The following is a 24,071-nucleotide window of genomic DNA, read 5'->3' on the forward strand; positions in this document are numbered from 1 at the left end:
TTTAAAAGGGACCAAAAACAAAGCACACAGAAAGAGTACTTGGAACTGCAAACACAAGTCAAAAAGGAAGTTAGAAAGGCCAAGAGAGAGATAGAAATCAATATTGCTAAGGGGGCTAAAACCAATTCCAAAATGTTTTTCCAATATTATAACAGCAAGAGAACATTCAAAGAGGAGGTTAAATGTCTAAGAGACACAAATGGCAAAATCATAGATGAAGAAAAAAAAATAGCAAATATATTAAATGATTACTTTTCACAGGTTTTTACAAAGGAGGACACGGACAACATGCCCCACATGTCGACCTGTTCCTATCCAGTTTTAAATAAATTTAGCATAACAGAGGCAGAAGTGTTAAAGGGACTAGGAGCTCTTAAAATAAACAAATCCCCTGGGCCGGATGAGATCCTCCCAATAGTACTCAAAGAAATGAAAGAAGTTATTTACAAGCCGCTAACCAAGATCATGCAACAGTCTCTTGACACAGGGGTTGTACCAACAGACTGGAAAATAGCAAATGTAATACCAATCCACAAAAAGGGAGACAAAACCGAACCAGGTAACTACAGACCAATAAGCCTGACTTCTATTATATGTAAACTTATGGAAACTATAATAAGATCCAAAATGGAAAATTACTTATATGGTAACAATATCCTGGGAGACAGCCAGCATGGTTTTAGGAAAGGGAGATCATGTCTAACTAACCTACTTGACTTTTTTGAGGATGCAACATTGAAAATGGATAACTGCAAAGCATACGACATGGTTTATTTAGATTTCCAGAAAGCTTTTGACAAAGTCCCGCATAAAAGATTAATTCTCAAACTGAACGCAGTAGGGATTCAAGGAAATGCATGCACATGGATTAGGGAGTGGTTAACATGTAGAAAACAGAAAGTACTGATTAGAGGAGAAACCTCGAAATGGAGTGAGGTAACCAGTGGTGTACCACAGGGATCAGTATTAGGTCCTCTGCTATTCCTAATCTACATTAATGATTTAGACTCTGATATAGTAAGCAAACTCGTTAAATTTGCAGACGACACAAAAATAGGAGGAGTGGCAGACACTGTTGAAGCAGCAAAGGTCATTCAAAATGATCTAGACAGCATTCAAAATTGGGCAGACACATGGCAAATGAAATTTAATAGAGAAAAGTGTAAAGTATTGCATGCAGGCAATAAAAATGTGCATTATAAATATCATATGGGAGATACTGAAATTGAAGAAGGGAACTATGAAAAAGACCTAGGAGTTTATGTTGACTCAGAAATGTCTTCATCTAGACAATGTGGGGAAGCTATAAAAAAGGCTAACAAGATGCTTGGATATATTGTGAGAAGTGTTGAATTTAAATCAAGGGAAGTAATGTTAAAACTCTACAATGCATTAGTAAGACCTCACCTAGAATATTGTGTTCAGTTCTGGTCACCTCGTTACAAAAAGGATATTGCTGCTCTAGAAAGAGTGCAAAGAAGAGCAACCAGAATTATCCCGGGTTTAAAAGGCATGTCGTATGCAGACAGGCTAAAAGAATTGAATCTGTTCAGTCTTGAACAAAGAAGACTACGCGGCGATCTGATTCAAACATTCAAAATCCTAAAAGGTATAGACAATGTCAACCCGGGGGACTTCTTTGACTTGAAAAAAGAAAAAAGGACCAGGGGTCATAAATGGAGATTAGATAAAGGGGCATTCAGAACAGAAAATAGGAGGCACTTTTTTACACAGAGAATTGTGAGGGTCTGGAACCAACTCCCCAGTAATGTTGTTGAAGCTGACACCCTGGGATCCTTCAAGAAGCTGCTTGATGAGATTCTGGGATCAATAAGCTACTAACAACCAAACGAGCAAGATGGGCTGAATGGCCTCCTCTCGTTTGTAAACTTTCTTATGTTCTTATGTTCTAACTCCTCTCTTTCTCTCTCGTTCCTCTCTTTAACTATCATTCCCCTCTTTCTCTCTCGTTCCCCTCTTTCTCTATCACTCCCCTCTTTCTCTCTCGTTCTTCTCTTTCCCTCTCGTTCCCCACTTTCCCTCTCGTTCCCCTCTTTCTCTCTCGTTCCCCTCTTTCCCTCTCGTTCCCCTCTTTCCCTCTCGTTCCCCTCTTTCTCTCTCATTCCCCTCTTTCTCTCTCGTTCCCCTCTTTCTCTCTCGTTCCCCTCTTTCTCTCTCGTTCCCCTCTTTCTCTATAACTCCTCTCTTTCTCTCTCGTTCCTCTCTTTAACTATCATTCCCCTCTTTCTCTCTCGTTCCCCTCTTTCTCTCTCGTTCCCCTCTTTCTCTATCACTCCCCTCTTTCTCTCTCGTTCTTCTCTTTCCCTCTCGTTCCCCTCTTTCCCTCTCGTTCCCCTCTTTCCCTCTCGTTCCCCTCTTTCTCTCTTGTTCCCCTCTTTCTCTCTCGTTCCTCTCTTTCTCTCTCGTTCCCCTCTTTCTCTCTCGTTCCCTTTTTTTCTATCACTCCCCTCTTTCTCTATCATTCGCCTCTTTCTCTCTCATTCCCTTCTTTTTCTGTCACTCCCCTCTTTCAATTCAATTCAATTCAATTCAAATTGGCTTTATTGGCATGACAATAAAAATAATTGTGTTGCCAAAGCACATACATGGCATAACCAACTCAAATATACAGACAAAGAATTTTTCTTAATACTAACAGTATCCCTCCTCCCTCTATATTAATACAGTAAACAGAATCCCTCCCTTCCCCTCTATATCAAACAGTACCCCCTTCCCCCTCTATATTAAACAGAATCCCCCTCCCTCCCTCTATTAAACAGAATCCCCCTCCCTCCCTCTATTAAACAGAATCCCCCCTCCCTCAATTAAACAATACCCCCTCCCTCCCTCCCTCCCTCTCTCTATATTAAACAGAATCCCTCCCTCCCTCTATTAAACAGAATCCCCCCTCCCTCCCTCTATTAAACAGAATCCCCCTCCCTCCCTCTATTAAACAGAATCCCCCTCCCTCCCTCTATTAAACAGAATCCCCCCTCCCTCAATTAAACAGAATCCCCCTCCCTCCCTCTATTAAACAGAATCCTCCTCCCTCAATTAAACAGAATCCCCCTCCCTCCCTCTATTAAACAGAATCCTCCTCCCTCCCTCTATTAAACAGAATCCCCCCTCCCTCAATTAAACAGAATCCCCCTCCCTCCCTCTATTAAACAGAATCCCCCTCCCTCCCTCTATTAAACAGAATCCCCCCTCCCTCAATTAAACAATACCCCCTCCCTCCCTCCCTCCCTCTTTCTATATTAAACAGAATCCCCCCTCCCTCCCTCTATTAAAACAGAATCCCCCTCCCTCCCTCTATTAAACAGAATCCCCCCTCCCTCCTTCTATTAAACAGAATCCCCCTCCCTCCCTCTATTAAACAGAATCCCCCCTCCCTCCCTCTTTCTATATTAAACAGAATCCCCCCTCCCTCCCTCTATTAAACAGAATCCCCCTCCCTCCCTCTATTAAACAGAATCCCCCCTCCCTCAATTAAACAATACCCCCTCCCTCCCTCCCTCCCTCTTTCTATATTAAACAGAATCCCTCCCTCCCTCCCTCTATTAAACAGAATCCCTCCCTCCTTCCCTCTTTCTATATTAAACAGAATCCCCCTCCCTCCCTCTATTAAACAGAATCCCCCTCCCTCCCTCTATTAAACAGAATCCCCCTCCCTCCCTCTATTAAACAGAATCCCCCCTCCCTCAATTAAACAATACCCCCTCCCTCCCTCCCTCCCTCTCTCTATATTAAACAGAATCCCTCCCTCCCTCCCTCTATTAAACAGAATCCCTCCCTCCTTCCCTCTTTCTATATTAAACAGAATCCCTCCCTCCCTCCCTCTCTCTTTTCCCTCTCTAGTGTGACGTGTTCACGGTCTGTCCCTCAGGCTATGACAGGTCTCCACGTATTGACCGGCCAGTCTGGCTGTGTGTTTGTCTTCCCCCAGCAGGATTGACAGCTTCTGGGTATCACACATTTTTGGGAATTCTGGGACTAAATCACAGAATTTGTGGAAGACAATGTCCCTTATGTTTTTATATTTTTCACAGTGTGTCAGGAAGTGAATCTCTGTCTCGACCTCTCCTGTCTCACAGTGACCACAGTGCCTGTTCTCCCTGGCCAGCCAGGTTTGCCTCTGTCGGCCTTTTTCAATGGCCAGGTTGTGGTCACTGAGCCGGTATTTGGTCAGGATCTGCCTCTGCTTTGTGTTTCTGACAGTTACCAGGTATTCTGCCAGGGTGTAATTTCTATTTAGGGTCCGATAGCACTCTAGTTTGTTTTGTGTTTTAGTATTTGTATCCCAATGGTCCAGATAGGAGTGTTTCAGGTGTTTTATAATTTGGTTGACACTAATTGGAATTGTTTTTGCAGTGCTGTCCTGAAGCTGACTGATGTCAGTGTTGCTCAGCTCAGTGAGCTTCAGGACCAGCTGGCTGAGGGGACTCTTTTCTGGGCTGAGCTCTTGGTATTGCAGGGCTTTATGATGGAGTGAGTTTGGATCACTAGTTTTTAGATGAATCCAGTATTTTAATGCTCTTTTTTGGATATTAATAATTAATGGATAAAGGCCTAATTCAGCCCTGCATGCATTGTTTGGTGTTTTTCTTTGTAATCTCATGATGTTTTTACAGAACTCTGCATGCAGGGTTTCTGTGGGGTGTTTGTCCCATTTTGTGTAGTCCTGGTTGGTGATTGGGCCCCACACTTCACTGCCATAGAGAGCAATTGGCTGAATCACACTTTCAAAAATTGAGCCAAATTTTGAAGGGGTGGATTTATATTGTAGGGCTTTCTTCTGGAATATCATGACTCTGGTCTTGTTCATGTTTACTGCTAGGGCCCAGGTCTGACAGTACTGCTCTAGCAGTGACAGGCTGTGCTGCAGCCCCTGCTCTGTGGGCGACAGCAGGACCAGGTCATCTGCGTAGAGCAGGAATTTAACTTCAGTGTCATGTAGAGTGAGGCCAGAGGCTGCAGACTGCTCCAGTACTGTGGCCAGCTCGTTGATATAGATGTTGAACATCTCTCTCTCTCCCCTCTCTCTCCCCTCTCTCTTTCCCCTCTCTCTCCCCCTCTCTCTCTCCCCTCTCTCTCTCTTCCCTCTCTCTCCCCTCTCTCTCCCCCCTCTCTCTCTCCCCCTCTCCCCTCTCTCTCTCCCCTCTCTCTCTCCCCTCTCTCTTTCCCCCTCTCTCTTTCCCCTCTCTCTCTCCCCCCTCTCTCTCTTCCCTCTCTCCCCTCTCTCTTTCCCCTCTCTCTTACTAAAGTAAGAGAATATATACTCATTGTAGGTAAAGAAAGGAAAAGGAAAAGGAAAAGTTTATTGGGCCTCAGCATCCTGTCTCTGGCCTGGGTCAGATGATGTTGAGGCCGAATACACTACAGCACAGGCAATGTTTTCCCTGGCCTGGTGCAGTACCGCTCAGTGCCTGAGTGAGTGAGGGGGGCACTGTTCTTAGTGTTGTTATTCATGATATTAATGGATGCAGTACCGCTCAGTGCCTGAGTGATTGAGTGGGGCGCTGTTCTCAGTGTTTCATGATATTAATGGATGCAGTACCGCTTATTGCCTGAGTGGGTGAGGGGTGCGCTGTTCACATAATATATATATTTTTTATATATAAAAGCTAACAGGTCAAAAAAAACTTGTTTTTACTTATAAATAATAACACCTCCCCTCCCTCCACTCCACCTTCACCCCCCTTGCCCTCCCCCTTCCCCCTCCCCCTTCTGAAACAAATATCCGGCTGATAATTATGAGTGACAGGAAGAGGTTTGGCTTTACAGACTGCAGTTTTATTGGTGAAAAGCAACAGGCATGATTCCAAACTGTCATCAGTGCATTCTTAAAAAAATGCAATTCCAAGCCATGGTTAACAGCGCGCCAAATTAATTCATGCAATTGTATTTTCTATTTTTCACATCAATATGGAATAGATCTGAAATCATCTGAAAACACAAAAACTTAATTTCATTTAGGAGAGAGAGGAGGGAGAGGGGAGAGAGAGGGAGAGGGAGAGGGGAGAGAGAGGGAGGGAGACAGAGAGGAAGAGGGGTGAAATAGGGAGAGGGAGAGGAGAGAGAGAGGGAGGTAGAGGGAGAGTGAGAGTGAGGGGAGAGGGAGAGAGAGGGAGGGAGAGGGGAGAGATATTTTAGATAGACAGATTTATAGACAGATGTATAGACAGACAGACAGATCAATCGATGTCACAGATTCACATTTTTAACAAGACCAGCTTGGAGTCGTCGCGATCAAGCAATCGTATGCTTCATTGCAAAAAACTCGCACTTCCAAATCTGCGGTGATGTCATATTCGTTAAGCCCATCAGTATAAACATTGTAGTCAGAGTTTTCACCAATTTCCTCAAAGTTGTACAGCCACTGCCAAGACTGATAGGAATCATTGGGAGCACCTCTATAATAAAACCCAACCCAGCCATAATAATACTTGTCTTTATATTGCCAGTTGCTTCCCAGAGACTTATTGACGTACAGCTTCACTCCCGCGTAGTTTGAGCGAAACACCAGGAGGATTAGGAAGTTCTCGTCGTTGCTGAACTGCACCGGTTCCTCCCAACACGCCTCGTCTATCCCTGGACTTTTCAGGACAAACCTGGCATACTCGCGTCTGAACAAACGCGCCTGCATCCCGGGGTGAATCTGAGTGCTGGTTTCATAAGAACCGCTCTGTGCATTGTAAGTCCACTGCCAAGCGTCTGCGATATAGTTTTTGTCGCCCTCAGTTTCGGAATTGTACAGACCGACCCAGCTGTAGTCCTCGTTCCAGGGTATATTTTCCCAGAGCAGAGTTGCGTGTCCGTTCCTGGCTACAACCTGGACACTGGTTTCAGATTTCAACATGGCGATACATTCCCAATCGCTAGCCTCTCTCTTCCTTCTCCGCCCCGGACGAGGTATGACATGGCAGGACGCAGGGCTGTAACTGGGGTAACCCACCGCGTTTAAAAAATTTCCGAGGTTCAGGTTCCGTATTTGGGCGACGAGGTTGGGCGCAATTTCATATCCTGGATGGTAATGGTTGGTGATATAAATACTCTGCACATTGAAGATGCCGTGATAGACCCAGGTGTTTGAAATAATCAGTCGTTCACTGTTGCTGTTCAATATGTTCCTATTATAGTACCTCCTGACATCATATGGCAAATTTATTGCCCCTGGGTGTGTGTTAGGGTTTAAGTTTCCAACAGTGTAGTAATGGACGCCAGCAACAACAGGCAAGAGATGGCCTCCTAAATTGTTGTCAAATAAATTGTAGAAATGATGAAATCCGTAATGGCCCGCATTGGGATTGCTGCGCAGCACAGTGTCTCCGTTGATGTCAATGTACGTCTCGCTCGAGCACAGCCACCAGAGCAGAGCGAAGCCATGCGAGGGGGGCTGGAACCCGAACACATTGATATTTCTCAAATCCTGGATAGTATGGATCGTAGGGGGTGTTAGCTTTACAGGTCTGGAGACGGGGGTCTTGTTAAACTCCTCGGTGAAGTTGAGTCTCGGGGGTGTTAGCTTTACACGTTTTATTAACGAGGTTTGGTTAAGATTGGTTTTCGAGGGTGGTAGCTCTACTTGTCTGGATAACGAGGTTTGGTTAAGATTGGTTTTCGAGGGTGGTAGCTCTATTTGTGTGGATAACGAGATTCGGTTAAACTCAGCGGTGAGATTGGTTATTGGGAGCTCTTCTCGTGCTGAAAGTCCAGTGAGCAAGGAGAATATGAACAGGACCAGAGGCCACAGCGAGGGGCCTGAACTGGACTTCATGACTGCAGAGCTGGAGAGAGGAGAGAGGAGGGGGGAGAGGGATGGGAAAGAGAGAGGGAGGGAGAGAAGTTTAACTAAGAGCAAGTACAATATATATACAGTAACTGTCTTCAGTGCTAAATTTAAAATAAATCAAATTTAACTAAGAGCAAGTACAATATATATATATATATATATATATATATATATATATATATATATATATATATATATATATACACACATACAGTAACTGTCTTCAGTGCTAAATTAAGAGTAAATCAAGTTTAGCTATGAATGAAGGTTTACAGGCAGGTAGAGAGTTGAATTGACATTAATACACTGTGTATATTTTGAGAAATGTGAACTCACCAGCTCTGTAGCAGTGATGGAGTGGAGTCTCTCTAGCTGCTGAAGAAATTGATGCTGAAATGCAAAGATAACGTGCTGATTATGTAGAAAGTTAAGGAGGGGAGGGGGCTATCACACCTGACCTCACGGTCATTGATTGGTCTGTCGCTGTTTAAATCAACTATACACCCCTCAGTGACATGATCAATAACTGTGATTTATTAACTGCTGTTATCTTCATGATCTTTGGATTTGAGTACAGTAACTCCAATGCTAGTAAGAGCAAGTATAAGACACAGTACAATTGAATACACTCACACTCTCACACACACACTCACACACACTCACAAACTCACACTCTCACACACACACATATACACACACACACACACATACATACACACTCACACACTCTACACACAGTCACACACACACACACACAGGTCCATATGTCTACTCAAATCCAAAGATCATGAAGATAACAGCAGTTAATAAATCACAGTTATTGATCATGTCACTGAGGGGTGTATAGTTGATTTAAACAGCGACAGACCAATCAATGACCGTGAGGTCAGGTGTGATAGCCCCCTCCCCTCCTTAACTTTCTACATAATCAGCACGTTATCTTTGCATTTCAGCATCAATTTCTTCAGCAGCTAGAGAGAGGTGTTTTGATGGATTAGTTAAAAGTATTTTATTTTTGTTTTTTACCTGTTAGCTTTAAAATATAAAAAATATATATTATGTGAACAACCGCGCCCCCTCACCCACTCAGGCAATGAGCGGTACTGCAGCCATCAATATCATGAATTACACTGAGAACCGCGCCCCCTCACCCACTCAGGCAATGAGCGGTACTGCAGCCATCAATATCATGAATTACACTGAGAACCGCACCCCCTCACCCACTCAGGCAATGAGCGGTACTGCAGCCATCAATATCATGAATTACACTGAGAACCGCACCCCCTCACCCACTCAGGCAATGAGCGGTACTGCAGCCATCAATATCATGAATTACACTGAGAACCGCACCCCCTCACCCACTCAGGCAATGAGCGGTACTGCAGCCATCAATATCATGAATTACACTGAGAACCGCGCCCCCTCACCTACTCAGGCAATGAGCGGTACTGCAGCCATCAATATCATGAATTACACTGAGAACCGCACCCCCTCACCTACTCAGGCAATGAGCGGTACTGCAGCCATCAATATCATGAATTACACTGAGAACCGCACCCCCTCACCTACTCAGGCACTAAGCAGTGCTACAGCAATTAATATAATGAAAAACAACACTGAGAACAACACCCCCTCACCCACTCAGGCACTGTTCAGTACTGCAGCAATTAATATCATGAAAAACAACACAGAGAACAGTGCCTCCTCACTCACTCAGACACTGAGCGGTACTGCAGCCATTAATATCATGAAAAACAACACAGAGAACAGCCCAATTATTATCTGTCAATAATGTATTTATTAATGAATCTTCAACAGTTAGTACAAATGACATCACTTCCTGTCTGTCTGTCTCAAGAGTAGAAGGACTTGTGAGCATCTAAAGTTTAAACTTTTAATTCATGGATTTTATTTCCATTTCTAAAAAAAAAAAAAAAAAACGAAGCCCGTTTCAAACTAGGGTTGAGATCGTCGACCTCGTGGGGAAAGAGTTAAAAAATATAAATAATTAAAAAATACAAGATCAATCATCTTTGTGATTATTTGTAAGACATTCTGAACTGCAAGTTAAACATTTTAAACATTAATTATTATCATGATTTCACATACAGATAGTGGTTTAAAGAGAGCCGACCGATGAGTCAGTAATATTACCTGATTTTAGAAGGAAAATAAATTCTCTCTGTATCTCTCCTCTCTCTCCCCTCTCCCTATATCCTCTCTCTCTCCGCTCTCTCTCTTCTCTCTCTATCTCTTCTCTCTCTCCTCTCTCCCTATCTCCTCTTTTTCCCCTCTCTTTCCTCCTCTTTCACTCCTCTCTCCCCCTCATCTCGCCTCTCTCCCTTCTCTCTCTAGCTCCTGTCTCCTCTCTCCCTATCTCATCTCCTCTTTCTCTCCTCTCTCTCCCTTCTCTCTCTCTCCCTTCTCTCCCCCTCTCCTCACCTCTCTCCTCTGTCCTCTTGCTCCCCTTTCTCGCCCTCATCTCTCCTCTTTATCTCCCCTCTCCCTCTCTCTCCCCCTCTCTCCCCCTCTCTCTCTCCTCCACACTTGCTGTTACTCTGCAACTCATTTCTCTCTCTCCTCTCCTCCCCTCTCCTTCACAAACCCTAGAAAAAAGACTTGCTTCACTCCTTCTCTTCCTCTCTCCTCTCACTCTCCTCTCCACCTCTCCCCACTCTCTCATAAATGTATCTCTCTCTCTCCCCTATTTCTCCCTCTCTCTCCCCTCTCCCACTACTCTGTCTCTCTCCCCTTTCTCTTGCCCTATCTCTCTCCCCTCTACCTTGCCTCTCTCTCCCTTCTACCTCTCTCTGGTGGACACCAGTCACAGTTGCAGCCCCACAGGTAAGTATAGACAGGGTCCACGTTTTGGCAACCCTCAATGGCTCATTAACTTGTAATCCATTCTTCTGCTTCTCCAGGTTACTTAATTTCCCCTGCTGGAGGAGTGACTGACTGTTGACCACTCTGTCCCTGGAGCGGTGCTTTTTAACAGCCAGCCTGGTGTGTTCACAAATTACTACACAAACTACAACGTGTTAGCTTCTGTGGGTTTCTTCAAAACCAAATAACACTTTTTGTTCCAAACCAAATAATAAAACAGTCCTTAAACACTTTAGCTTCTGAGTGTTTTGTTCCAGGAAAAAAAATAATAACCCAATCCTTAACACGGTAACTTTCAGGCATCTGTTTCACACACCACTCGCTCTTTATATGGAAAGCCCTGGCTAGCCATAGACACAGGGTTATGCAAATATTCAGAGTCCCGGGTACTACCTTCCCTTTAAATACACAGCACGTCTTCGCCTGCTCGGTGTTATCACCAATAACTTACAATCCCTTCCCGTATTTATGGTTTTTACTACCACAGGCTATTTTAAGTCACACTCTCCCCAGGCTGAGCGTTTCATTTATTACTTCATCCCGCGGCTTTTTAAAATCCATTGTTACAGCGCACAGTGCAGCTTGTAATTCCCCTCGGCTATACCGATACACTCACAACAGTCAATGTTAGGTTAGACCTGATCCAGTTCACAAGGGTAAGCAGGTTTCACTCAGCGGTGCACACTTTCTTTTCACTTCACAGACACAGAGAGTAGTTTAAATGCTGTTTACCTCTTGGGTGCTGCTATCCAGGATGTAGTACTCACAGCGTTTTCTATCGCTCCTAGTAATCCTTTGCTTCACAGCGGTTTGTACTGCTCCTCGCAATCCTTTTCACATCACACACGGTTCTTTAACACGTTATCTCTTTTGACCAAAAGTAGTTCTGACAAAACAATAAAATGGTACTACTCGCCTGTAATATCTTATTGTTTTCAATTTCTTTTGAACGTCTCACAGCAACCCAGTTGTGTCCTTGCTACACGCTCCTACACCCACACTTGTACACTCCCGGGGTCCTTTTTATCGTCCATTTCCCCTTCTATCAGGTCACCTGATCTCTTACTGCGCTCGGGCTTTTGGCTTTTTTCGTTGTTTTGGTTTTCTTTTATACGAGGATGAAATACCAGTTTCCCTACGTCCCTGGTACTCCCTCCTCTTATTATAGCCTGACCATTCTTCACACATCCTCTCCCTCAGCTCAAACCTATCAGGTCAAGCAACCTTTTTACCCCAGCAATGTACCCTTGATAACCCATCTGCATTTGCATTTTTTGATCCACTTCTATGTTCTATCATGATTTTGTATTGTTGTAGGGCCAAGAACCACCTGGTCACTTTGGCGTATTTTTCCTTATTCTCCTTCATCCATTTTAATGGTGAATGATCGGTGACCAAGGTGAACTCTCTGCCCAACAGATAATATTTTAATGTTTCGACCACCCATTTTACGGCTAAACATTCCTTTTCTATGACCGCATATCTGGATTCTCTAGGTAGTAATCTACGGCTAAGGTACATTACTGGATGTTCTTCGCCGTCAAATATTTGGGAGAGGACCGATCCCACGCCCACCTCTGAAGCATCGGTCTGCACAATGAAACGTTTTGAAAAATCAGGTACTTTTAATATGGGACCGCTACACAAGATCTCAATTATCTTTAAAAATGCCTGGTTGGCTGCCTCCTGTTGTGATAAGCAATAAAAGAAGCGAAAGAGAAGTTGTGGGCTTCTTGCTTTCAAGTCCAGATAAGTGTAGTTTATTGAAGATAAAAGTTCTGAGTTGCAGAGTTACAACCAGACATCTTTAAAGGTTACACGGTGACAACAGTTTGCAGGTATCCTCTCTCCAAGCACGGATCAGAGCAATACAAAGAACATTTCAGTACTCTGTTTAAATGCAGTCTTTCACTGACGTCATGATTTTTCTTTAAACCAATTGGACAAAGACACAAATCTCTTATCACTTGGTTAATTGTCCATGGTCCTAACCCTAGCTTCCAAGTATCTGTTTTTTCTTTGAAGTAGCTAGTTTTTATAACCCTCTAGTCTGTAGAACTGGACATCAAAGGAGAGGCCAACACCTATTTCAAATTGTCTTGGAGCCTTGTCCTAGCAAAGACAAAAGTGACCAGAAAGATCTTTATCAACTTGCTGTCTAACTAGGAATTTAACCAGAATCTGACTTAATCTTTAACCCATTCTGTGAGTTGTATTCTAAGACCAAAAATACATTTATATCTAAATAAAATGTTCCAACACCTCCGACCATTTCACTTTATTTGACACTGACTTCCTTGTTAGGTCTGTCAAAGGGGCTGCTATTGCCGAAAACTCTGGCACAAATCGGCAATAGTAGCCTTCCAACCCAAGAAACGCCCTGACCTATTTAGCCTCTGTTAGACCAATGTAGCATTTCTCTGGGTTCGCGGTGAGTCCTGCCCCTCGGAGAACCTGCAACACTTTGCTGACTAGGCAAATGTTGCTCCCAATCTTCAGAGAAGATCACAATATCATCGATGTAAGCTGATGCATAATTACTGTAGGGTCTTAACACTTTATCCATGAGCCTTTGGAATGACACAGGGGCTCTGTGAAATCCAAAGGGCATCACTTTATATTGGAACAGGCCTAGGGGAGTTGAAAATGCAGTTCTCTCTTTCGAGCTTAGCGTTAGAGGAATCTGCCAATATCCTTTGGTGAGGTCTAGTGTGGTCAGGTACTTTGCCTTCCCTAGTTGCTCGATTAACTCGTCTACCCGTGGCATGGGATATGAATCAAATTTCGAAACCAGATTTAGCTGACGGAAGTCATTGCAGAACCTCCAGCTCCCATCGGGTTTGGCTACCATAACAATGGGACTGTTCCAGGGGCTGGAGGATTCCTCAATGACGTCAAGTTTTAACATATGTTCTGCTTCATGAATAACATCTACCTTCTTTGCCTCAGGTAGACGATATGGTCGTACTCTCACCCGGACACCTGGGGGAGTCGAAATGTCATGCTGGATACCCGACGTGTGACCTGGGAGATTAGAGAAAACGTCTTCATTATTGGCCACTAGCTGCTCGACTTCATCTCTCTGTTGACTATTTAAGTCTGGGCCCATGTTTATAGGTTTCACCTTCCCGGTGTCGGCCTTCTCTGCCAGCGTACAAGAGGGGGCGGTTCCACTAGTTTCTGTGGAAGGGTCACAATCTACCCAGGGTTTCAGTAAGTTCACATGGTATAGCTGCGTTTCCTTCCGTCGGCCCGGTTGGTGGACCTTATAATTCACTGTCCTGACAATTATCTCATATGGGTCCTGCCATTGAGTAAATAATTTACTGATAGAGTTTGGCACTAGAACCATAACTCGGTCCCCTGGATTAAACACACGCCTTCTCGCTGTTTTATTATAATGGAAGGCTTGTCTATTTTGTGCCTTCTCTAAATGTTTCCTCATGATGGGATTAACTCTCTCAATTCGGTCATGCATTTGTATGATATAATAGACCACATTCCTACCTCGGGAAGGCTGGCACTCCCAAGTTTCCTTGGTGTGGAAGGGTGGTGGGTAGTTCACTGACACACAGGAGACACAGAGGTAATTGGGAACACCGCACAGGTGCCCAGTTTTATTGTGGGTAAGTAATTTCTTTTCAGCCCGCAGAGGGCGCTGTTGTCTGTGGTCTGCCTTACCAGCGATGGTACAGACAGAGCCACAACTATACTGGGAGTGGTACAGAATACAGGTGCTCAAACACAAGAATAATCCAAAGGTGAAAGGAACAGGGAAAATAAAACACAATAAACAAAACTACAAATAAAATGTGCTGCGCTTGGCAGCTTTCCCCAACCGTTGCTACCCGCACGGCCCGGGTCTCCGTCCTACACTCACAGCTCCCTCAGCCTGCTATACAAATGTTTCTCGGGGCTGCCCAAGGTTTTCCCCGCTACCGCTAATTCTTTTTCTTTTATTTTCTATTTTTGTTGCGATTTCCGTCCCCGCAGTTCTCGAACCTGGACCAGAGCTTCCGCACGCTCAGTACGTCTCAGAGGGCAGACCTGAGGGAACAGCAGAATGTTATCTTATAGGGCCAGCAATTCCCCCAAGACCCGCCTCTCAGCCACTCAGAGAGAAGGAAAGCCCGCACACCCACTCTCCCCCCTCTCCGTGTCACTGCCATGACTGACAGGCGGATATTGATGGGCTGCTGCCCTCTCCCTGCAGCACTATGAACACATCAGAAGAGTCAGTACAGGTCTCCCCCTGTTACACTTGGTGATGTCCAGAATTCCTCGGGGCTGACGTCCATATAGGAGTTCGAATGGTGAGAACCCCATGGAAGTCTGTGGTACCTTGCGCACTGCAAACATTAAATAAGGTAACAGAAGATCCCAATCTTTCCTGTCCTTTCCTATTACCTTCCTGAGCATGGCCTTAAGTGTTTTGTTAAAATCGTTCCACGAGACCATCAGTCTGTGGGTGGTAAAATGATGTTCTAATCAGTTTACTATGAAGGGTGGTGCATAAATCTTGCATCAACCTATTAACAAAAGATCAGTAAGTATTTCTCTCGGGATCCCTACCCTCGAAAAAACTTGGACTAGTTCTTTAGCCACTGTTTTGAAGGCCATGTTCCGCAGTGGGATTGCCTCTGGATATCGAGTAGCATAATCTAATATCACCAGCACATACTCATGTCCACGGGCTGACCTGGACAGGGGGCCTACAAAGTCCATGGCAATACGTTCAAATGGAACGTCAATAAAGGGCATGGGTTTTAGAGGGGCTCGCAAGTGGGCACGTGGGCCCCAAACAGGTGATTATGTGCTAATTTTAAAACTTGGTTCCTAAATGAGGGAGGCACTAACAACTGTTCTATGGGGTTCCCATTAATCAGGGTCCCTTGGTATAGCAGATCATTTTTTACCAGAAAATGTTCCCGGGGATTAACCACTATACCTTCTACAGGTATACCGTCAATTGATACCACTCTAGACCGCACATGCATTAATGAGGTATCCTGCTGTTGTTCCCTGGCAAAATTCTCACACACAGGAAGGAAGCTGTTATGCCACATTTCACTCGTACCTTCGGGCTCTAAATTAGAGAAACTTCCCCCGGTCTCATTTATTATCTCCCAGTCACTACACTGGACACCAACCCCTTTCTGTGCCCGTTTCCCCGAATCCCCTGGTAGACCTGTTTCCACTGGGCCTCCCCTTTCCCTTTCCAGGCGTCTTTGCCTGTGTGTCTTCTTGGGTTTCCGGTTTGGTTTCACATCCAGTAAGTCGTGATCAACGAAAGGGAATACCGTGACCAAGCTCTCCGGTGGCCCAGTTTGGGCCGAGAATTACTCGGTGGGGCAACCTGGGGACCACGCCTACCCTTATCTCGTGAGCTACACCCCGGTAGGTCAATGTTGCGAGTGTGGTAGGGTAGTATTTGGTGTCCCCATGGATGCAGCTAATCCCCGTCTGTCGACTATAGTCCAATTTATCGACATCGCTATATTCGGGCGTTATCAAAGTAATGGTGCTTCCCGAATCAATGAGAGCTTCAGTCAGTATCCTGTTCACCTGTACCCCAGCCAAATAGGGAGGTCTGCCCTCTGCTACCCCGGCTACAACTATGCTGCCACAAAAGGAACTCGTCCCTATGTCACACTGCATGGGTTCCGAACGTTCCGAAACAGTTATAGCATTTGTATTGAGAGTGGTTTATCGGGCCCACTCGGTATCTAAAGGTACTCGGTTCCCGGTTTATAAACTGTCCCTTCACGGGTCTAGCCTGCTCTTCGACCCCTCTTTCTGGAATCGGTCTCTTATTCAATTCCGGCAAGGTCTTGGGTCTCCAATGACTAGGGTTGCTCGGAGGAGCTCGAACCAAGTTGTCTACGGCGAGTTGACGCTCGACTAACGACACGAAGTCGTCTATATTGGCTGATCCACTTCCTCAAAGCGCCCGGCATGGCCCTCATGTAGCGATCCATCACTGTCAGTTCGACGACACGATATCCATTGTTCATGTCTGGCCCCTGCCAGCGTTGGGTGAGATGGATGAGGTCGAACATCTGGGAGCGAGGGGCTAGCGATGGGTTGAAGGTCCACGCATGATACTTTTGGGCTTGCACCGCTGTAGTCACACTGGCTTTGGCCAGGATCTCAGCCTTCAACTTGTCATAATCCTCTGCATCTCTTAGTGGTAGATCGTGGTAGGCTTTTTGCGTGTCTCCTGTCAAGAAGGGAGCAAGTATCCCTGCCCACTCATCCCTGGTCCAGTCTTCTCGTCCTCTCAAACGTGAGCAGAAATGCTTCAATGTCATCCGTCTCAGTTATTTAGGACCTGGGTGGACCGGATATTGCTGTGGGTTTTGATGTTTCCGCACTCCAGGCTCCTCATAATGGCCAGTCGCTCCTCTCTGGCTTCTTGGAGTAACGTCTCGTATGGATGGTTGGTCTCCTGTTGTACTTGGATCGATGCCTGTTGTAGCTCTTGCATCTTCCGGGTGCTGTCTTGTTGTGCTGCCGTAGCATTCACTAGCACACGGACAAGTGCGTCGGTGTCCGTCATGTTTCCCTGCTTGGTTTATGTCTCTCCGAATTGGTAGATTTGGGTACTGTAGCGTTGTGTTGCTTCAGTTTGGCAATCTCACAGCTACCACCATATATAAACTATTTGTTTGGTGTGGTAGCCAAGTTGATAATCGGAGAGAGCACACAGGACGATAACAGTATAATAAACTGGTAAGTTTATTTATTATTTAACATGAATAACGAAAACAAAATAAATCAAAAGAAAACCTGCCCTCTGGGCTCTAACTGAACTGTTTTCTTTTTTCCTATCTAGCCCTGCAGAAGCTATCCTTCATACAGGTAAAAACGGTCACTTCGTGCTTGAATTACTGAGTTGGGGTAGACTGTGGTAAATTGCTTCCTTATTTACAAGGGGATCTCCAATAGGCCCAGCAGGTGGCGCTGTTCCCAGAACAGTGCAGGAAAACAGGTTGCCCTCTGGTGGACACAGTTGCAGCTCCACAGGTAAGTATAGACAGTGTCCTCGTTTTGGCAACCCTCAGTGCATTAGCAATTTGTAATCCTTTGTCTGCTTTTACAGGTTCCTTAATTTCCCCTGCTGGAGGAGTGACTGACTGTTGACCACTCTGTCCCTGGAGCGGTGCTTTTTATCAGCCAGCCTGGTGTGTTCACAAATTACTAACCAGTTTGCAACCCATTTGCTTCCGTGGGTTTCTTCCAAAATATAATAACAATCCTTAAAAAACCTTTGCTTCTATGTGTTTGTTCAAAACCAAATAATAAAACAGTCCTTAACACGGTAACTTTAAGGCATCTGTTTGAGTTCACACACACACAACTCGCTCCCTACATGTACAGCCCTAGCTGAACATACGCACAGGGTTATAAAAATATTCAGAGTCCCGGGTACTACTTTAAATTCACAGCGTTTCTTCACCTGCTCAGTATTATCATCAGTAATTTAAAACACTGTCTCGTATTTTTTTGTTTTGACTACCACAGGACATTTTAAGTCACACTTTTCCAAGGTTGAGCATTTCATTTAGTACTTCACCCAACAACTTTTTAAATCCATTGTCACGGTGGACAGTGCAGCTTGTAATTCACTCGGCTGTACTGATACCCTCACAACAGTCACTGTTAGGTTATTCCTCATCCAGTTCACTAGAGCAAGCAGGTTTCACTCAGTGGTGAAAACTTTCCTTTCCCTTCACAGAAACAGAAAGTAGTTTAAATGCTGTTTACCTTTTGAATGCTGCTACCCACACTGCAGTACTCACAGCGTTTTCTCTTGCTCCTAGTAATCCTTTGCTTCACAGCATTTTGTGTTGCTCCTCAGTTGACCCAAGGGACTTTTTTGATCTGAAAATAGATAAGATAAGAAGTTTAAAGAGGAGGCCATTCAGCCCATCTTGCTCATTTGGTTGTTAGTAGCTTATTGATCCCAGAATCTCATCAAGCAGCTTATTGAAGGATCCCAGGGTGTCATCTTCAACAACATTACTGGGGAGTTGGTTCCAGACCCTCACAATTCTCTGTGTAAAAAAGTACCTCCTATTTTCTGGTCTGAATGCCCCTTTATCTAATCTCCATTTGTGACCCTGGTCCTTGTTGTGAATGTTTGAATCAGATGGCCGCGTAGTCTTCTTTGTTCAAGACTGAATAGATTCAATTCTTTTAGCCTGTCTGCATACGACATGCCTTTTAAACCCGGGATAATTCTGGTTGCTCTTCTTTGCACTCTTTCTAGAGCAGCAATATCCTTTTTGTAACGAGGTGACCAGAACTGAACACAATATTCTAGGTGAGGTCTTACTAATGCATTGTACAGTTTTAACATTACTTCCCTTGATTTAAATTCAACACTTCTCACAATATATCCGAGCAACTTGTTGGCCTTTTTTATAGCTTCCCCACATTGTCTAGATGAAGACATTTCTGAGTCAACATAAACTCCTAGGTCTTTTTCATAGTTCCCTTCTTCAATTTCAGTATCTCCCATATGATATTTATAATGCACATTTTTATTTCCTGCATGCAATACTTTACACTTTTCTCTATTAAATTTTATTTGTCATGTGTCTGCCCAGTTCTGAATGCTGTCTAGATCATTTTGAATGACCTTTGCTGCTTTGCTGTCTGCCACTCCTCCTATTTTTGTGTCGTCTGCAAATTTAACGAGTTTGCTTACTATACCAGAGTCTAAATCATTAATGTAGATTAGGAATAGCAGAGGACCTAATACTGATCCCTGTGGTACACCACTGGTTACCTCGCTCCATTTTGAGGTTTCTCCTCTAATCAGTACTTTCTGTTTTCTACATGTTAACCACTCCCTAATCCATGTGCATGCATTTCCTTGAATCCCTACTGCGTTCAGTTTGAGAATTAATCTTTTATGCGGGACTTTGTCAAAAGCTTTCTGGAAATCTAAATAGACCATGTCGTATGCTTTGCAATTATCCATTGTCGATGTTGCATCCTCAAAAAAATCAAGCAGGTTAGGTAGACACGATCTCCCTTTCCTAAAACAATGCTGGCTCTCTCCCAGGATATTGTTACCATATAGGTAATTTTCCAATTTGGATCTTATTATAGTTTCCATAAGTTTACATATAATAGAAGTCAGGCTTACTGGTCTGTAGTTACCTGGTTCGGTTGTGTCTCTCTTTTTGTGGATCGATATTACGTTTGCTATTTTCCAGTCTGTTGGTACAACCCCTGTGTCAAGAGACTGTTGCATGATCTTGGTTAGCGGTTTGTAAATAACTTCTTTCATTTCTTTCAGTACTATTGGGAGGATCTCATCTGGCCCAGGGGATTTGTTTATTTTAAGAGCTCCTAGTCCCTTTAACACTTCTGCCTCTTTTATGCTAAAGTTATTTAAAATTGGATAGGAACAGGTCGACATGTCCTCCTTCGTAAAAACCTGTGAAAATTAATCATTTAACATACTCGCTATTTTTTTTCTTAATCTGTGATTTTGCCGTTTGTGTCTCTTAGACATTTAACCTCCTCTCTTGCTGTTATAATATTGGAAAAACGTTTTGGAATTGGTTTTAGCCCCCTTAGCAATGTTCATTTCTGTCTCTCTGTTGGCCTTTCTAACTTCCTTTTTGACTTGTGTTTGCAGCTCCAAACAGGAGGAGTGGCAAACACTGTTGAAGCAGCAAAGGTCATTCAAAATGATCTCGACAGCATTCAGAACTGGGCAGACACATGGCAAATGACATTTAATAGAGGAAAGTGGAGGGTACTGCACGCAGGCAATACATTTCTGGACTCTGTCTTAATACTGTATCACATTCTGAATATGAATATAGCTGAGTTATTAATTGTAGGTAATACTTAGAATACCAGATACACATTTAGCATTAAAAAGCAATCCATGTGATTTCTTTACCAGTCGTTCATTATTTTGTGTATCAGCCTCCACACAAAGCCGAGCGCAGTGCGGTATACTGTAATGATGCTCCAGTCAGTCTGCCCGGACTGCACCTGAACCATCTTAAAAACACGAAGCCTCCAATAAGCTCATTTGTAAAAGTTAGTAAAGAATGGCGCTATATAATCTAAGGAAGCTGAATGTGAACTCCTAGCTGGAGCAACGAGAGAGGGAGAGAGGGGGCGGGGCAGAGAAGGAGGCGGAGACGCTGCTAGGCAACCGGCTCCTGAACATTCCACTCCGCTGAGCAGAGACCGTTAGGATTTAAAAATGCCAAAGTTCCGAGCGCCGTTAGTATGGGCTGCCAGAAATGAGGAGAAAATAAATACAGCTTTTTATAAATGTGTGCATTCAGATATCATTTAGAAATCTAGTTACAAGATTTAACAGTTAGCTAAATATTTAAATACATCTTTAATCTCTTAAGTAGATTTAAGATTTGTGTGTGCGTGTATGTCAGTACCTGTGTGTGTGTGTCTCAGTGTGTGTCAGTACCTGTGTGTGTGTGTCTAGGTACCTGTGTGTGTGACAGTACCTGTGTGTTCGTGTGTCTCAGTGTGTGTGTCAGCACCTGTGTGTGTGTCTGTCAGTACCTGTGAGTGTGTGTGTGGGTCACTACCTGTGTGTGTGTGTGTGGGTGTGGGTAAGTGCCTGTTTGTGTTTGTGTGTGTGTGTTTCAGTACTTGTGTCTGTGTGTCAGAACCTGTGTGTGTTCAGTACCTGTGTGTGTGTGCAGGTCACTACCTGTGTGTGTGTGTGCAGGTCACTACCTGTGTGTGTGTGTGGGGGTCAGTACCTGTGAGTGTGTGTGTGCGGGTCACTACCTTTGTGTGTGTGTTTGTGTCTGTACCTGTGTGTGTGTGTGTGTGCGTGCGTCAGTACCTGTGTGTGTGGGGGGGGGGTCAGTACCTGTGTGTGTGTGTGTGTGCGTGTGTGTGCGTGCGCATGCGTGCGTCAGTACCTGTGTGTCTCTAGGAGATATATTTTTTGTCTCAAGTCCCCTCCCGCGCTCCGTTCATAACTGATGGAAAATTAAAACAACTCCTCAGAACTATTCATGACGAGGGACATGTTAATAAAAACATAAACCATGGCGATTGTGTTGATAAAGATATCGCAGGAATAAGTCCAGGCAGCAGAACGCCAGGGAAAGCGACGCGTTGTGTTTTAAACCTGTCAGCGAGCCCGGCTCTGAAGAACAACAAAACACAAAACAAGAGACGCACATCGAGGGCCTGTCAAATTTGAAAATTCATTTATTACATTTCTCTTCATAGAATCCTCTGTAAGGTTAACATACAACCAGTCAGATACAGAACAATAGATTTTGATAATTTACTCTAGTTATTGATAAAAAAAAATTGTAATATTTGTAAAACTTCCATCCTTTCCACAAGTCTCAAAACACCTGAACCGTGCCGTCTGAAGATATCCCTGTGTCTCTATCAGATGAATCTATAACAGCACAGCAGCTCAAATTAAAATGTACATCGCTGCCCGAACCCAGAGACTGTCTATCACATGTCTGCAAACCTCAAGCCTAGAGGCCGTCCCAAACTGCACAGAACCGCGGAAATCTGAAGAGAATCTGTAATCTGCAGAGGGAGCATCTTACCTGTTTAGTATTTGAATAATAAAAATGGAAATCAAGTAAACATACTATCAAACTCTTTACAGGCGAAGCACTTCCAATGTAACATATCAGTCCTTTTTGTCAGTAAAATCTTTATACGCTGTCAATCAAAAACAAGACTTCTCATTGGGTCACTTTTTCAAACCCTCAACTCCAGCCTTTATGAACTCCTACTTCTTAAAAGGAGACACAACGTCTGTCGATTTCACAAAACTAGAAGCGAGCAGCTGAGTTCATGTATTCCAGGTCACTTTAGCGGTCCGTTTGTGATAAATCCGATGACGATGTCGCTGAGGAAGATGGCGGCTCCCTGGAGGAGTGCGAATTCCCAGGAATTCACTCCTCCACAGATTCGGACCGTCTCTACTCCAGACCGATTGGTTAATTGCAATCCCAAAACACCACTTCCGAGAGACTTCCTTAAAAACAAAGTGCTTGATTACTTTCCCATAAACTGATTTCCTCGTCAATTTCAAAGATCGCAGGTTAACCAGGAACTTAATACTGTATCACATTCTGAATATGAATATAGCTGAGTTATTAATTGTAGATAATACTTAGAATACCAGATACACATTTAGCATTAAAAAGCAATCCATGTGATTTCTTTACCAGTCGTTCATTATTTTGTGTATCAGCCTCCACACAAAGCCGAGCGCAGTGCGGTATACTGTAATGATGCTGCAGTCAGTCTGCCCGGACTGCACCTGAACCATCTTAAAAACACGAAGCCTCCAATAAGCTCATTTGTAAAAGTTAGTAAAGAATGGCGCTATATAATCTAAGGAAGCTGAATGTGAACTCCTAGCTGGAGCAACGAGAGAGGGAGAGAGGGGGCGGGGCAGAGAAGGAGGCGGAGACGCTGCTAGGCAACCGGCTCCTGAACATTCCACTCCGCTGAGCAGAGACCGTTAGGATTTAAAAATGCCAAAGTTCCGAGCGGCGTTAGTATGGGCTGCCAGAAACGAGGAGAAAATAAATACAGCTTTTTATAAATGTGTGCATTCAGATATCATTTAGAAATCTAGATACAAGATTTAACAGTTAGCTAAATATTTAAATAAATCTTAAATCTCTTAACTAGATTTAACATTTACCTAAATATTTAAATAAGTCTTAAATCTCTTAGCTAGATTTAACATTTAGTTAAATATTTAACTAGCAGCAACCTCTGGAGTTTGTATGCAAATGAGCATTCCACGCGATTTGATTGGCTCTTGTAATGTTGAAATTTGCATGTTTATCAATTAGCATTAAATAAGTGTATAGCATAAGTGTGAGTGTGTGTCAGTGTGTGCGTGTCAGTACCTGTGTGTGTGTGTGTGTGTGTGTGTGTGTGTGTGTGTGTGTGTGTGTGTGTGTGTGTGTGTGTGTGTGTGTCAGTACCTGCAGGGAAATCTGTGTTGTGTGAAAGGTGAATTTTTCCATTCTTTGATAAATCAGCAGAAAATATTGCTATTATCAATCGATACAAAACGTATAGCATTTAATATTTAGATGAAAAATCATGCATTTGATCTCCCAAATAAAAATATACCCTTTAATTCCAGTCTAAAGTCAGCTTACTAAAGATTAATTATGTGTGTGTGTGTGTGTCTGTGTGTGTGTCTGTGTCTCAGTGTGTGTGTCTCAGTGTGTGTGTTTGTTTCTCAGTCACTTCAAGTCATACAAAGAGCATTTCAAGTGGAGTGATAAAGTGGAGCGAAGCGATCAAAAAAAGGCGCCAAGTTAGAAGCAAGAATTGTGTGAATCTTGGGCCCCAGCACCTTTCCAAGTGTGCCTATTTGCTTGATGCT

The 24,071-nt window shown here is 43.8% G+C and overlaps 1 protein-coding gene across 1 annotated transcript; it reads right to left on the reverse strand.

The window, feature by feature from the left end:
* Positions 1-6,103: 6,103 nt before the first annotated feature.
* Positions 6,104-8,201, reverse strand: LOC131709266 (uncharacterized). Its single transcript, XM_059011643.1, has 2 exons — positions 8,129-8,201; positions 6,104-7,787 (listed from the first exon to the last, which is right to left on the reverse strand). The coding sequence occupies exon 2, from the start codon at positions 7,775-7,777 to the stop codon at positions 6,221-6,223; it is 1,557 nt and encodes a 518-aa protein (XP_058867626.1). The 5' UTR covers positions 7,778-7,787; positions 8,129-8,201; the 3' UTR covers positions 6,104-6,220.
* Positions 8,202-24,071: the final 15,870 nt, after the last annotated feature.

The sequence above is a fragment of the Acipenser ruthenus genome, chromosome 42 (assembly GCF_902713425.1).
Source record: "Acipenser ruthenus chromosome 42, fAciRut3.2 maternal haplotype, whole genome shotgun sequence".
Taxonomy (NCBI): Eukaryota; Metazoa; Chordata; class Actinopteri; order Acipenseriformes; family Acipenseridae; genus Acipenser; species Acipenser ruthenus.